Source organism: Chaetodon trifascialis, chromosome 7, assembly GCF_039877785.1.
Source record: "Chaetodon trifascialis isolate fChaTrf1 chromosome 7, fChaTrf1.hap1, whole genome shotgun sequence".
Taxonomy (NCBI): domain Eukaryota; kingdom Metazoa; phylum Chordata; class Actinopteri; order Chaetodontiformes; family Chaetodontidae; genus Chaetodon; species Chaetodon trifascialis.
In genome coordinates, this window is record NC_092062.1 from 17,373,146 (window position 1) to 17,389,663 (window position 16,518).

The window sequence follows — 16,518 nt, forward strand, 5'->3', positions numbered from 1 at the left end:
CATTACTCCTGAATGATTACTCCGTCAACTTTTGATTTTCAGTTTGTAGCTAATTTTGTCATCTATATGATTTTAATGATCCGTGTCATTAAAAAAAAACAAAACAAAACTACCGATAGTTGTGATGAAGGATGTCGACAACGCATGCGTGAACCACCTGTGAGACAACGCTGAGGGCTCCAGCACAGGACATCCTGTTTACGCTCCGATCTACAGTAATACAGTGAAAAGGCTCTGGGTTGTTTAGCTAGGTTCAAAAGTATAAAGGAGGACAAAGCTGAGATGCCACCATCATCGATCTAAACGCGAGTGAACTGCGGGACGTATAAGGTACGTCTGTTTCATGTAGCTGTAGTGTCTGGGCTTCACATTGAGGAATTCGGGACGCAACAGGTTGCTGTTATGCTAACTTTGTACCCATCAGCTAGCTAGGTGGCTAATGTAACGATCTGTCGTGTCGGTAGCTTAAATGTTAATTTACGGTTAGGCAGAGCATTTGTACCACACAGGTCTTATTCTTTTTATTGTTATACTCTCTGATAGATTTTTGTATTTGGTTTATGTCGTTATACGTAGTTCAAATGTGTTTTACAGTTAAGACAACAGGCTAGAAGAGCTATGTATACTGAATGAGCTGGCTAGCTAGCTTGTGAAACGTTGAGTTAGCCTAGCTGACTAATGTCATCTGGCATACTGTTGAATATAATAAGAGCTTCTTGAATACCTGTTATTCCTCGGTCATGGTGTAAAGTTAAATCCATAATTTCGGCATAGCACCGAGTATTTCTAATTATACTGCCAGTCAGTGTATTGTCTGACAGTGTTATCGGGATGATGCAGTAATCACTGACCGCTGCTGCTGTATATAATCCTGTACTACCATGATGACTGCCTTAAAAGACACAAATGACAACACACAGCCCTAAAATAAGTGTGAGTGACAAACGATAATCTAGATTACAACTGGACCAGTGACAGACGTGAGGGGTCCAAACTCTAACAACCTGTCCACCTTTAGTTATGAACCAGCATACATACATACATTATTAACAGCCCGCAGAGCCTTGCCTGAAGCTTCACTTTATTTTGTGTGGGATCAGCAGGTCATAAAAGAGCTAGGAGCCTGCCCATGAAGTGCTTTATACACAATCAGTAAATCTCAAATCAACTCCAAAACAGTGGCTGCATTTTATGTCAGCTAAAAGTGTGAAGCTTGCTGACTTAAGTCTGAAAACAACAAAATGCAACTATCAGGACATGACTATATAACAGTATGTAGTAGTTTCTTAAAGTCAAGCTTCTTCACAACCATGGTCGGTCACTGCTGCATGCTGTCACAGAAAGAAACCCCACTTGCTCATTGTTTAGCTGTACAGTCTATGCACTGCAGTATACACACTTGCCTGGCAAGCTCAGCCCCCAAGTCATTCCCACTTTGTTTGCTAATGAAATGAGAGCATTGTTTCTTGGGGACAGCAGATATTGGGTCAACTACACTGTGGTGAATAGAAATACAGGGGGGTTGCCCATAGCTAGGTCAGTCCGTGGCACAGTTAGCTTACTTCACTAGTAATGGGGCCATTTGGAGAAACTTGTATAACCATGCCTTCTTTCATATAATCCAGAGTTCTGTGAAAAGAAAAATGATTTACTGCAGCCAAATTGCGGTCACCATGCTTTCCACTGCACTGACCAGCCATTTCTCTCTCTCGTCTTCCTTTCTTCATCTATTCAAACAGGAACTCTCCTTGTGACCTCAGTTCCTGTCAGTAACCACCATGTCGTGCCGGGACATCCACGCTACCAACGCTTTTGCCTTCATCATTGCCTTTGTGTCTGTGGGAGGGATTGCTGTGGCAGCATTAATCCCACAGTGGCGCATAACAAGACTTGTCACCTTCAATCGTAACGCCAAGAATATCAGCGTGTATGATGGGCTGTGGGCTAAATGTGTGAAACAGGATGGCTATTCAGGATGTTACTACTATGATTCAGAGGTATCACTTGAAGAAATTTGCTGTCTTCTGCTTTTGCTTTTCACTTTTATGCCCTAAATTGTCCTAACAGCAATCATGTCTTCTTGTGTTTCCAGTGGTACTCTAAAGTGGACCAGCTGGATCTGCGGCTCCTGCAGTTCTGTCTGCCCACAGGCCTGCTGCTCGGCTCTGTAGCCTTGCTACTGTGCATGTCAGGAATGTGTAAGACCTGCTGCTGCTCAGATAAGCCTGATCCAGACATTAAGACCATCAGATTCCTGGTCAACAGTGCAGGCTGTCACCTAGTGGCAGGGATGTTCTTGTTCCTTGGTGGAGCTATCGCCCTCGCACCCTCAGTGTGGTTCCTGTTTCGCACCAAGGAGATGAACGTCAGATATGACAACATTTTCTCAGATGGCTTTGCTGTTTATGTATCTATAGGCTGCTCTGGAGGACTAATGCTAGCTTCCCTGCTGATGTTCATGTGGTACTGTATGTGTAAAAAGTTGCCTTCACCCTTTTGGTTGCCCTTGCCCTCCATGCCTACCTCTCTTTCCACCCAGCCTCTTACTGCCAACGGATATCCTCCTTCCCCAGTTTACGGTCCTCAGCCTTTCCCACCACAGACGTTTCCTCCCACAGTGATTGACAGCCAGCCATATCTGCCTACACAGGGCTACGCACAAAGTGTCATTGCCCCTGCACCACCACAGATGTACATGTCTCAGATTTCTGCTCCAGAAGGGTATGGTTCAGAGGTGGGAGGGACCCAGGCTTACAGCTACGCTCCCTCACAGAGTTACGCTCCTTCACAGAGTTACGCTCCTTCACAGAGTTACGCTCCTTCTCAGGGCTACGCATCCAGCTACGTAGGCCACCGCCACTCTTCCCGCTCACGGATGTCTGCCATAGAGATCGACATCCCTGTGCTGACACAGACACAGTAAGAGAAGAGAAGCTGATATCATCAGCACATTGAAGGCTTCTGTCCTGAACCTACGTGCAGCTCACCCCTGATAAAACTAATAGAGTATGATGGATGAGAGTTAATGATATGAAGGCCATTTACAGTACCTGGAGTGATAGTTTTAAGAATTCAGCCAGTCCAGGTCTGCAAATTATAGAGGATGAAACCCTGGAGTTACTATGAAGGTATGAAAGATGAAATTTTCTTTAAAATGAAAATCACTAAAGTATTGATGCAAACAACACTATATTCAGTGTAATATTGTAGAAATGGTGGGAAATTACATTATTTGCTGCCAAAACTACTGATGGATGCCTCAGCCAACTATTTTTTTTTACTATTTTACCATCAGATTAGGGCCACCAAGCAATAGCTCCTAATTTGGTTAAGTAGTTAATGGACCAAGCACAAACACTTTGGTATGTGGCTTACTATAAATTATAATTATTATGCTGAATGTCATAAAGCTAGGGACAGCTAGTCAGCAAATTTATATTTTTCTGTTATACTGATTTATGTCGAGCCCATTACATTCATGCAAATCACTTTTGCTTGTGTAAAGATTAGAGTAGGGAGGCCTTCTGTTGTCACTCCTGAACAAAACACTGACTGTCATCACCTTTAAATGCTGTGGTTTTGAACAACTACGAACTGACTCACCTGTCTGTGTCTGTTGTGTAACAAGTTATTACATCGTTGTAATGTCACAGTGCCTGTGAAGAGCAGCTGTTAATGTTTTTAATGCACTAATTATGTGAAAACTGTGTACGTTGCCTTTGTTCACTGACTTATTTAGCCTTTTGAATTTTCTAACACTTTACTAAATCAGTTAGTGGAACACGTACTTTTCTAAGTGTTTGTTAAAGAAGAAGGCACTAAGAACACTAGACAAAATGTCAGCTGAGAGTGCTGTTCATCTACAGCTCATTGATGAGATGATTAAAATGTTCTGAGCATACTTGTCATTAAGCCAAATTCAATTTAGCTTAAATCTTGCCTTTTTTATGTTTTGCATCATGAGCGCTGATCAATATTTCTTCAAAGTCTAATGTGTTCATCGTTTTGTTCTGTGATGTTAAGGTCAATGAAATGTTTTTCTACACTGTCATCTTTTTTTTTTTTTTTTGGTTTTTATTAAAACATAAATCACAATTCATCTGTGTTCCTGTTCACTGTGTGCTGGGTCAACACTAGCAAAACCAGTTTAGTAACAGCTTTAAAGTAACATGGGTGATTGCAACAAAATAGAATCACAATCTCTCAATTTATACTGAAAGAAGTCATGTGAGTAATTTGTCTTCAGCCAGCAGATATGAAACATTTGAGACAGACTGAATTACAAACTGAAAAGGAGTCTGCTCATACAGTATCTCTTCCGGTGATGGTTTCAGCTGGTTATGTCTCCACATTTAAGCTTTAATTGATAAATTGTTTGAGAAAATCAATGGCTTGTGAGGTTCTGGTTTCCCAGAAATGTATCATCATAACATGTTTCAGTTCCTTCTGTAATCCCTTCGTGATGACTTGATTTACTGAAGGATATTAAATTTGCTCATGGACTGTGCCTTTAGGTGATTTATATGTAAAAGTTCAAACATGATTTATAAAGGTTGTATCATGTTTTACAGGTGTTCAATTACTGCAGGTCTGCAGCTTCACTCTCACTTTATAATAAATCACATTCATATTTTCACACCAATAAAGATGAAGGTAAGGAATGTAACACAGAAATCAATACTTCTAACACAACTAATGATTACATTTATTAGCATTTCCTCTCACCAGTATTTTGAATTGACAAATTATTTGTTAATTCTATACAATGTCAGAAAAGGGAGAAAATGGCCCTCACAATTAAAGTTAAATTTACTTATTTTACCAGAATAATCGACTCTGTATAAATGCTGCTCTCTAGGTAATCAAGGTAACATAAGTAAATTAAAGGCAAACAATAACCATTACCCAGAGTCTAAGGTGGAGTCTTCAGAAAGTTGCTGTTGTTGTTGCTCAATCATTAATGCACTGTAAAATATTATAATGCAAAATGCAACGACAATGCCGGTTTGCACTTTAATAGCAACTTTGATCAAATAAACTTAGCAACATTTACGCTCAACTATGATCTGCTCTTTGGGTAAATGTTTAAGTTATCGCACCACAGAGAGAAACCAGAGCCAATTAAGAATAGTGAGCACTCTATTAAAATAAGTCTTTCAGCACTCCGCTGTTTTGTCTTATCTTTGATGTAGTCCTGGTGGACTTAGCATTGGAATTAACAGCCAGAAGACTAAATTGCAGCAGTCATAATTGGAGCCAACTCCGTCTCTGATCTGACTCTTTCATGTTGACTGAGAGTTTAGCAGCTGGTGATTAATGAGACCATAATTAAAAGAAGCGTATGACATAGCTGCTTGTCTATTATGTATTGCACATACACGCGGCATAATCCATCATTACCGGAGCAGTCACTCCTGAGTCAATTGTTGTGATGAAGTATTTCCTTGACCAGCATCTTCTTTGTTCCCCAGGTCATCGCTCTCATCCCAGTTTAAGAATACACACACAGCATACAGACCCAGTAGGGAGTGTGTAGGGTTGCAGATTTAGGGTGGAAACGCAGATGGCTTTCATATGCTACAAAGAGATGGGGGTGGAGCGTGGGTTGCCAAGGGAGATGGTACCTCAGACACAGACTGCTGGCTCATGAATATAAAGCAGGGAGGGGTAACACGCTTTTCATTCTCGCTCCCTCTGCATGTGTAAATGAACTGGTCCAGGTTTAGTAACATGAAGTTGGCTTAAGGCCACAGGGAGACCCTCTTTTTTTTAATCCTGTCAGCTCCATCTCAGCCTGAGCTGCATTCCCGGTTTGTGCTAGTTTAACAAATCCTCTTCTTGGCACCTAATGCAACCCCCCCCCCCCCCCCCAAACCCTATGGCCTGCCACCATCCCCTCAACACACCCCATACTTTGCCCTTCAACTCCCCACCCCCTCTTCCTCAGAAGATACCCTCCCAACCATCTTGTAACTGCAGGTCAGATCTCTACACTGGATCTGAGGGCTGCAAGGACAAAGACACAGAGCAGTTGGAAACATCAAAAGATGAGAGGTTTGGGAATATTTTACAGAGATGCCAACAGTCTAAAACCATGAGATGCTCAATTTAAGACTATTTACAACAGAGAAAAGCCACAAATCCTCACATTTAAGACACTGGAATCAGCAAATGTCATTTTTAGCTGCTTGAAGGGCAAAATTAGCCTGTCCGCCATTTTGGTCCAGACAGAAATATCGACAGCTATTAACATATTAGGATTATGAATGTTAGGATTAACATAACATTTTGTACAGACATTCATGTTCCCCTGAAGATGGATTGTAGTAACTTTGGTGATCCCCTAATATTTAATATAGTGCAAAGATCAAGTTGAAAATTTCACTTTATATTTCACATTATACTTTCTTTACCATCAGAGTTTTTGCATTGTCATTGTGAGCATATTAGCATACAAATGTTAGCATTTAGGACAAAGCACTGCTGTGCCTAAATGTACACAGAGTGGTTAGTATGGCTGTATACTGTGTAAAGCATAGCAGTTGGTATACAAAAATTCTTCCTGCTAAACTTGCATGACCACAAATATAAAGCAAAATGTCTCTCTTCAGATTGATGACTTAAATTTGTTTTCAGTGATCTTTCTGAAGCTGAGACCTCTATTTCCTTTGTGCTTTGCATTGTGGGAAAATCATGTCCATCAACAGCACAGTAAAAAAATCGTTCGTATTTAGAAAACAGACTGCCTGTGTGTGAATATACTTCATATTGTCGCTTTTCCACTGTGAACACACTATGAATTAGTTTCCATTACTGAGTTTGGAATTAGGAAAAGATGTCACTCGATAAATGACTTCAGCAATTAATAGATCATCAAAATTGCCGATTAATTTTCTGTCAATCCGCTAACCAATTAAGTTGTTTTCTCACTCTGAGATATATATTAATGCTGAAGGCAATAATAATATTGCTTTGTCTTTTGCTGCAGCACTGAACTCATGGCCTCTGCACCATCAACAAAATACAACACTTCGTCTCAGCCCTGACTGAAAGCAGAGTAAAGAGCTGTCGGGATGTAGCCGCAGAGGCCCTGAGTTGCAGGTGGGGTTAGAAAGGTGTCCAAAACAACAAGAGGGCTAAACATATGGTGTTTTCTGAATATGCAAGCCAGCATCACACATCCTTGCTCCAAGCTGTCGGCACGCACACGCTCACGCAGACACTTACACACTCAAGACGTGCAAGATTTATCAGCCACGTAGTGCCCGGGTACATCACGTTCTTAGCTTGTGAGCTTTAATTCTGCCGCTCTGTATTACTCATAGCTGTAGTCTTGTTCACAAGCCTATTTACATAACATGATAAGACACTTTGAGACCAGTTCAGCTGCATAAGGTGACAAGAGCAGCTTGTTCAGGACACACTTAGCTAATGCCCTGCATAACTTTTTCTGCCTTGTGCAAGAAGGGCAGATGGGATTTACCATATGGTCGACAGGAGTCATGCAGATTCTCGATCTCAACACACTCGCCATCCTGCCATGTTTTTGTTTTGTTTTTTCTATCAGTTTCAACTAGATAATAACAGTCAGAATTAATAGTGCAACACGGGGCACAATGTATCTGCATTTAATAACATTTCTGATTGATAAAGAGTGATATGTGGTGGTTTCGGGCTATAACAATAATGTAAGTGAGCGCACGACCTCAAGATACATCCAAGAGTCAAAAGCACACTATTCTGCGTGTGTGTGTGAGAGTGTTGACTCACAGGATACATTGCGAGCATTTAGGTTTTTGCAGCAGACAAATGTGGGTCTGTGACTTGCAGACCAAGCAGACTGTCAAAGAGACAAAGATACATAGACTGAGAGTGAAATAGAGACAGAGATACGCAGAGAGGAACCCAGAGATGCAGCAGGGGAGAGGCAGCCAGTGTGGACCATTGCCCACGGGGAGCAGACATCCAGAGCTCAGTGCTGACAAACTGACAGCCACTGCCGGGCTCAAGGGCAGCGCTGTCCCTACTATTGTTATGCAGCCAGAATTTCCCCACCTAACAAGCCAAAACCATCACTGCCAAATATTTTCCAAAAGCATGTCAGTACTAGAAAATCATGTTCTATATAAATTAAGCATATAGTAGAACTTTGAGCTTATTTGAGAGTTGGTATTTTACAACTGGTGACACTGGGTAAATGGGTCCAGTGTGCAGTGGTGGAACAAGTATTTAGATCCTTTACTTGAGTAAAAAGTCGTTTAAGTTTAAGTCCTCCATTCAAAATTCTACTTAAGTAAAAGTAACAGTGCTTGTGCAGTGTTATCAGCACAATGCATTAAAGTAAAATTACTGAAATTGTGGCAAAGTACCTGAAGTTGTTGGATAAATATTTCTGAGTGTGAAGAATAAAGTAGCATAAAATGGAAATAAAGTACAGGTACCTCAACACTATGCTAAAAGTAAAGTACTTTAAATGTACTCACTGTAGTTATTTTCCATCTCTACCAATGTGCCATTTAAATGATATTGAAAATTTGTTTTTGTTTTTTTTCTGTTGCCTTTTTACACAATACTGTATATTCTTAAATGAGACAAAGATTTTGTGTAAACATGGACGATTCAAGAAACATGAAACATTTCAGTTAGCCATCTACTTGAAAATGAGGAATCTATCGGGATGAAATTTATGCCTGCAGCATTAAAGTTCTTCTTTTATTTGGTTCAATTAATTTGAAATGTTGTACATAAACATAGGTTACCTGAAATTATGTCAATCTGTTCATATGGCATTCTTTTGGCTTTGTATATATGCTACCAGAGGAAGTCTCGCTGCAGCAGTGTTGTGGCCATACAGAATGTGTGGCATGACATGCAAATAAAAACTAAACTGGTAGAGAATCTCTTTCAATTTTTATGTGCATTTCACGTCACTGCCTCTGTGTGAATGAGCAAAAAAAGACTCAGATACTGTATTTCTGAAGACAAGTGCTGCAGCAGTATTCTGATTTAAGGTCTCTCTCTCATCGCTTGAATAATTCAGTCTCTCCAGAAAATGTTGGAGGGGAATGACAGAGGCAGACGAAGAAGAGGCCAGAAAAGGAGGGAGTAAATAAGAAGTGGGAGGGAGGAGAGAGCAGTGACAAAAGTAAAGTAAACTTCGTGGGCTTTAAGCATGGTTGTTTCTCATTTTTGTCTTTTTTTTTTTTTCTAAACCTTTCACGTTCAGACTACTTGTGTTTTGTGCTCTTTTGCTCAGCTCTTCCTCTGTCTGTGTACCTGTCATCCCTTTTTTCTCAGTTAACACTCCTCTTTTCAGATCAACCCTAATGTCCATCCTCTCCTGACCACTCTTTAAATACCGCTGGCACTAAAGCTGTTATATAGGGAAGAATCTTAAGTAGCTCTGTGTGCCAGGCCGCCACTATCTACACCCTTGAGTGCACATACACCCTTCTGCACATCAACACACGCACAGGCACACACATACACACAGGCGCACGCACACATGCGCACACACACAAATCCCTGACCTCGCGTATCTTCTCTCCTTTTGTCCTTCCTGATTAACACCAGAAAACACACTTCTTCTGGACGTTTTAATTAGAAAGGACACACGCATACACACACAGTGTCAGTGGCTTGTTCTTTCACTCTCATGCTCAAGGCATCTTTAGACAATCTCAGATCTGCCCTTTCTTTCAAACCATAATTCCTGTAATTGTTATTATCTAATTGGCTGAGGGCTTTTCTGCTGTCTACAGGCTTTGTAATCCAGCAAATCTCTGTCCTGAGACCAGTGCACCACACTCACGGTTCATTACAAAAGTGTCAGTGACCTGTGTGCAATCCGTAACGGATTCTGGTTTTGACTCAGCTTCCACTCAGGACAAAAACTGGCACCAAGAGGGCTTTGACAAATACAGTGATCAAAAGTAGTATTAGCACAAAAGCATAAGCACAGTGGCTGCTAAGAACACGAAAAACATTTTTTCTAAAGCCAGTGTTTGGTTTTGCTCCTCGGGGCTACTGTAGAAATATGGCGGTGTAACATGGTGGACGCGTCTCTATGATGTCGCATAAGCAATGCATTTTTGTTCTGTCTCCCACGCAGCTGCAACCCCACCAGGTGCATTTTAGAAGCTGAGCATTTTGCCTGCCTCATTTGGTGACTTGCTCAGATTTTGCTGATATGACCATCTTTCCTTGATGTTTGTGCCTCTGCCATTTGTAAATGATCAGGAGTCTGCACAGGGTGTATTACTTCAAAAATTTACCAGATTCTCATTCTATGTCTGACTTCCTGTCTGGCTCAATTTGCTCTGGGCTGATGGACGTGCTGACCATCAAAAGAAGACTATTCTGTGTGGAGAATAGTCTCTGAGAGCTGCTTCTGAAACACTACGGGCCTGGTGAAATTGCATACTCCATCTAAAGTGGCAACAATCAGCTCCGTCAGACTTGTCGTGGACGGAAAACTGCCATTTTGCCCTTCAAAAATTCCCATTTTTGAAAATGCATATTATTATTATTATTATTGTTGTTGTTGTTGTTGTTGTTGTTGTTGTTGTCATAATTATTATATTATTGCATGAATGTGCAAGTATCACTTTCATATTGCAGCTGGTAAAGGTGGGGCTCATTTACTTTAAATACTGCTGGGTAGACTGAATTTCCTCCAGGGATCAATTACGTCTTATCTCAACCCACATGATGCATCATTCATTTGAATCTGCAAAGTAACCCAGTATACAGTATTAGGCTATCATAATCATGTAGTGGAGTAAAAAGCATGATGAAAAAAGGCTGGGAACCACTGCTATAAGTGATGTCCTGACCACAGAAAATTCAACAGGGCTGAGAGGCAGCTGGACACGAGAAGATGGAAGAGGAGAAAATTAATAAAGCCCTCTGAGAGGAGCCATCACCAGCTCCTACAACCGACATAAATTTTCGTGTACTTACATCGTTGCTGCCCTGTCCTCCAGGTTCAATCATGTAGGTGTGATTGCCATCGAAAAACATTCCACTGAAAAGGAGAGAGAGGAGAGCACACATCAACACCTGTTTCTGCTTTATTCATCATAAAATGGAATAATGCATAATAATCCAACTCCCCCTCAGCTATCAGCATGATAGATTAGCCATTTCAGTGCTGGCCAAAGGGGGGGGTTATTGTATTATTGGAGCTTTTGTCTGAATAAGTACTGTACTGCACTCCTACAAGGTGCACTTAGGGACAGAATCCTCTGATGTACTGACTGCTGTATTTGGCATATGTATGTCTTAGGAGGGGTGGAGGCTAATGTGAAACAAAAGGTCATCCAATCATTTGAGAGATTTCCCCACACACAGCATAACGTAAAGGTCACCTACTGCAAGGATTTGTATCTCTGAAACAATGACTTAACGGGTTTGCACTGCTTGACCACAAGCTGCAATGAGACAGGCATCTTTGAAAGGGGTGCCTTTAAACAGTAAATCGGTGCAAATCCTCCTTAAGACATAAAGACTTAACATGCACTTTCACTCGCTGTGCACTCTAAATACATTCATCACATGATGAGAAAGAGGCAACGTAACACAAAGCAGAGATCAATTTCTCATTTAGCAGCTGGGTGAAGGCCTCCTCGTGTCGGCCCACCTGCGTGCACACACGTGCACACAAACGGACGTCATCCGTTAATTAACTTTATCTGAGGCTTTTAGGAGATTGGTTGGGTCAAACTGCAGTCAGGAGGGTAAACACTGCAGATGCTCTGTCTTTCACATCCAGCTGTCTCCTTCTTTCCTTCAACACACAGAATTCACCTTCAACACACTCATCATCCTGGTCCAACATTTCACTTACAGCAGATTATAGCACAGAGAAAAAGAGACAAAGACCAAAGGCGGAAGTGTGTGTATAGTGCTTTTAACCTTGCTGTTCTGTCTGTGTTGTACTTATCGTTTTATGTGGTCTGCATTTTTCTATATGTCCTTTCAAAAAACTATTTTGTTACATCATTATGGAGCAGAAAGCCTTAGCCTTAGTCTAACCCTTACTGCAATTGCAAAAACATGTGCTGTTGATTTGAACTGATTTCTATGTATTTCTTGGCAACAAACCGAACTCTGATCATTCTACTATGCAACAACATCAGAAAATTCACAATTGTTCCACTGTTTTCTAAACTTTAAAGGCTATTTCCTCAGTCAGTTTCTTACTGTGAGTCATGATGAGATCTTACATGAACACACAATTTTGTGCCAAAGTTAGAACAGTTTTGGTTGTTTGTTGTTAGCTCCCTTCTTCTTCCTTCAAGTCAGAAGGCCAGGTCTACTGGTACACTATGATGTATGATGTGGTATGCAGTATGTAGTATATACATGTAAAAATAGAACTGAATTGATGGGCCTCATTGTCACCAATACCCGATCTGGCTATCTGAGCCAGTATTAACAGATATCTAGTATCAGTATCAGATCGGTGATCCCTAATGATGTGTCAAATGACAGTGTGGCAATGTGGCGGGTGTCATCAGTTATCATCTGAATCCATAGCTCCCCTCGGCTTTATAGAGCTTTATTGAGAGTTTCATTGTTTAAAACTCAGTGTACACTTCCTGCTCAGCACTAAACAGCAGACGGAGACAGTTAGCTACGAGCTGGCGAACATACTGGAGCATTTAGTGGCTAAAGAGCCAGGTATTTCGCTCAGGTGGTGACTGAAAAGGAGAGTCAGTATTGCACATTTACTAGGTGGCCTGTAACACGACTCCAAATCAATGATTATGTTGCTCTGTAACTGTTGGATATGCAAATAAACAAGTCTTTGCTAACAGGTTTGTCATAGCAGCTTAAAAATTGATATGTCAATGCTGTGTTTACAATTTGTTTCTGCTGCTCCCAAGTGGCCAAAAAACCCATTATTCTAGGTTTAAGATTTAAAAAATAAGTTTAGAGGGGCTTTAAAGGTTAGCATAATTTTCCACAAATGGACACCAAAGTGTCCCAAAAGACGCTCATTGTTGTTCTATAGTATGTATGAGGATTTGCTAAAACAGGAACCTGAATCAATGCTGAACCATCTACATATGTGATGGATGAAGCTGTGAGGACTATTCCTTTGTATACAGTAAATACGCTGTTGCACTGCAGTGTAAACTTTCTGTGTGTGTGTGTATTTGTGTATGTATAAGAGAAAGAGGGAGAGAAAGACAAAGAGAGACAGAGGGGAGAGTAGGATGCATATTATCGTAAATACCTGACTCAGCATAGGGGAAATGCTCTCCCTCTAATGTCTAATGCCCCGACACCACCATGCACTCCCTAAACTCCCTCCCTCTCACTGTCTCTCTCGTGTATCCCTATGTGTATTCAAACACACACACACGCACGCACGCACAAACACACGCACATGCACGCGCACATTTAAGTGTGCGCAGAGCATATCATGGGTGTGTCTCTGTCTATTGTCAGCTTGTGTATTTCTTTCAACATTAAGAAAATCAGAAACGAAAAAAACCCCAAAACCTGAAATAATATTACTACTGCAATTTCTAATATTACAGTAACAAACAATAGAAATAAGCATGATGGCAGTATTGCAACATACTACACACACATTTGAACACATCAAGCTTTAAATTAGCCACATTAGAAATAACAGAAGTCTGCAGGAAACACTTATCACATTGTCACATTATATCTTATTCTGTTCCAGGCTGTATTGCATGTGCAACACACTGTCTCATTTGGGTTTGATAAATTCATGCACTACTTTTCATTATTTTGTAAGCGGCGCTGCTTAATTTGCTGTGCTGATAAACGTGCTGCCACAATCACATGAAATATGCAAGCGTTATTAAAAGCCTGAGCTTAGTTAGCTTATTCAGCAAGAATCAATCTGATTGTCCTAATTTGCTGAATTTACTTCCCGCTCTGATTATTTGTTTTATTTAGTCTGACATTATGGTGGAGGAAAATATATTGGATCAAATCGAGTTCTGATAAGCCATAATGGATCAGGAGTGGCTCATGATGCTCTCAGAAACATCTGAAAGGCATATGTGCTGCAGATGTACTAGTGTACACTGTCAACTATGTGCAGATGTGAATGGTGACATATATGTCCTGTAACAAAAACTAGAGCTATTACAAAGCTAACCATCTATGACACACTTCTCTGCTTTTTCTCTGAGAAATCACTGTAATTCAAAATAAAAACATCCTGTCATTACAATTAAACATTAATTATCACACAGCCCTCAAAGGTCCAAACACTGACAAGCATGATGAATCATACTCTGAATATAAGGATTTCTGTTAATGAATGAGCATAGATCAAACTGACAAAGCACTTCTTCTTGCACAGTTTTCCTTCCTTGATTACAGAGTACTATAAACACTTCTTGCTTTATCTATTTATTTATTTATTTATTGCAATTACTTTTTAAAAACACCAAAATAATTAATGTAAAAATCGGCAAGTGGAAAATGTCCTAGTGTGTGTTGAAAGTCCAAGGTTTGGCCAGTGTTCACAGTTTTGGGAAAATACTGTTTCAGGAAATGTGTCTAAGCAACTGTGAAAAACTGTAATGCATGCGCATGTGTTATACCTCATTATTCACAGGTGCCTTTTTATGCAAGTGTTGTGTTGTCAGCACACAATCAGTAACACACAATATCTTTTTGCCCTGCAGAACGGTTTCTCTCTCACTTCTCTTCGTATATAAAGTACTCACACAATCGCACATATACTAACACACATATACAGTGTACATGCATTCCTCCCAGCAGGCCTTGTGTCTGACCCGTCTCTCTGCCAGAGCGCTGCTTTAGAGCACTAGCTCTAAAAATACCAACACCAGAGAAAAGAGAGACGAGAGGCTGTCTGAGCAGCACCTGTCTGAGTGAATGATAACCTGTGTAACGAAAAATACAGAGGCAGAGAAGGGCTGGCTTAAACTAATTACACTGACCTAATGGGCAAATGAGACCTGGACACACAGAGGCAGCGATGCTGGCTTACAACAGATACATAAAGTCACATATACACATAATGTTTGTACTTACTGCAATCCATGACAGGTTGAGAGAGCCACAAAGGAGTGAGGAATGTCTCTGACCTTCCCGTGATAGTAGCAGTGCTCTCCTCCCTGTGAGCAAAACACAAACACTTACAGATTAACATCATACGCATAGCTGCCTCCTAAAATGTACCATACACTCAGGCAAAATATGCCACTCGCAGCTTTTATTACCATATTCCATCAGGAAATTAGCTCAGAGTGATCAATCACACAGAATTCATTTGCTAACACACTCAAGTGTAAGTGTGATCGGAAGGAGATACGTGCATGTGCGTGTTTGTGTGGTACTTTGCACTTCAAGCTTAACCCATTCACATCCTACCATCTGTGTGTTAACTGCTCTGTAACTTTCCTCCATCCCAACTTCTACCCACAATAGGAAGCCACAGCGTCGGCCACTCGTAAAAACATTTTCCATATTTGTCACCACTCTCCGTCAACCACTCTCTGTCTTCACCTTCTGTCTCCATCTGTCTATATGTGTGTGTGCTTCTTCTCCTCTCTGTGAGCGTAAACACACATTTATTTTCTATGGAAGTGTATGATGTCTAAGTGTCTAAGTGCTCTGCAGGCCATCTCTTCCTGGTCCATTTCTCGCTGCCTAACAGCCATTAGGCAGGAAGCCGGTCTCCCTGAGGAAACGCAGCTTTTATCAGAGGATCAATTTCTGTTCTACAGTCTGACGCTGCGCAGAGCAACGCAATGCTTCGTGCACTCCACCCTCCAGCTCTCTCTGTGGACTTCATCCAAATCCACGCCTGTCTCATGGGTTTGTGTGAGGATGCTTGTATGCACTTATTGTTAAACTACATGGCCAAAAGTTCCTGAAAACCTGAACTACAGGCATTATGATGAAGGCTGTCCACAACACTTTGGAACCCGGCTTCAGAAATTTGCTCCCATTCAGCCACAAGAGCATTACTGAGGTCTGCTCCTGATAATGGGCCTTCCAGTTCATCCCAAAAGTGTGGGCTGGGCTTGAGGTCAGGGCTTTGTGCAGGCCAGCCAAATTCTTCCACTCTAAACTTGGAAAACCATTTCTACCTGGCTTTTTCACAGGGATACTGTCATTTTGAACTGGCACAAAATTGGAAGCACACAGCCTTTAATTCAATTCAATATATACCTTTATTAGTCCCACAAGGGGAAATTCCAAAATATCATTAAAATATCATTACATGCTGCAGTATTAAGTTTTTCCTGACAGGAATTACAAGACATTTTGGGAAATACACTTATTCAATTAGACGAGAAAACAGATACAACTCTCAAGTCTGTGTGTTGAGTGTGGAGTTAGTCTCGCATAGACAGACCTATCTCCCATAGTGCTGTGTCAGCAGAGCTGGAGAAAGGTCTGGCTGCACCCATTACAGTCAGGCATAGGGAGAAAAAAGACTGTGACTTGTTTGTATTTCTTTAAATCAATCACAACCGTCATGGGTGGCGC

General features: G+C 41.0%; 2 protein-coding genes across 2 annotated transcripts in view; one reads left to right on the forward strand and one right to left on the reverse strand.

The window, feature by feature from the left end:
- The window catches only part of adam22 (ADAM metallopeptidase domain 22), a 62,634-nt gene that overhangs the window by 22,034 nt on the left and 24,082 nt on the right, over positions 1 to 16,518 (reverse strand). The window contains exons 5-6 of the mRNA XM_070966285.1: positions 15,055 to 15,137; positions 10,963 to 11,026 (exon numbers count right to left, since the gene is read on the reverse strand). Coding sequence (XP_070822386.1) covers positions 10,963 to 11,026; positions 15,055 to 15,137 — 147 coding nt within the window. The remainder of the gene's footprint in view (positions 1 to 10,962; positions 11,027 to 15,054; positions 15,138 to 16,518) is intronic.
- On the forward strand, positions 187 to 3,814 carry cldn12 (claudin 12). The gene is made up of 3 exons (XM_070966290.1): positions 187 to 330; positions 1,740 to 1,997; positions 2,093 to 3,814. The coding sequence occupies exons 2-3, from the start codon at positions 1,779 to 1,781 to the stop codon at positions 2,921 to 2,923; spliced, it is 1,050 nt and encodes a 349-aa protein (XP_070822391.1). The 5' UTR covers positions 187 to 330; positions 1,740 to 1,778; the 3' UTR covers positions 2,924 to 3,814.

Bases quoted from the DNA above. Each gene is read 5' to 3' on its own strand.
- cldn12 (XM_070966290.1), top strand. From the start codon at position 1,779: ATGTCGTGCCGGGACATCCACGCTACCAACGCTTTTGCCTTCATCATT. The intron at 1,998-2,092 runs GTATCACTTGAA...TTGTGTTTCCAG, and splicing joins GTTACTACTATGATTCAGAG to TGGTACTCTAAAGTGGACCA.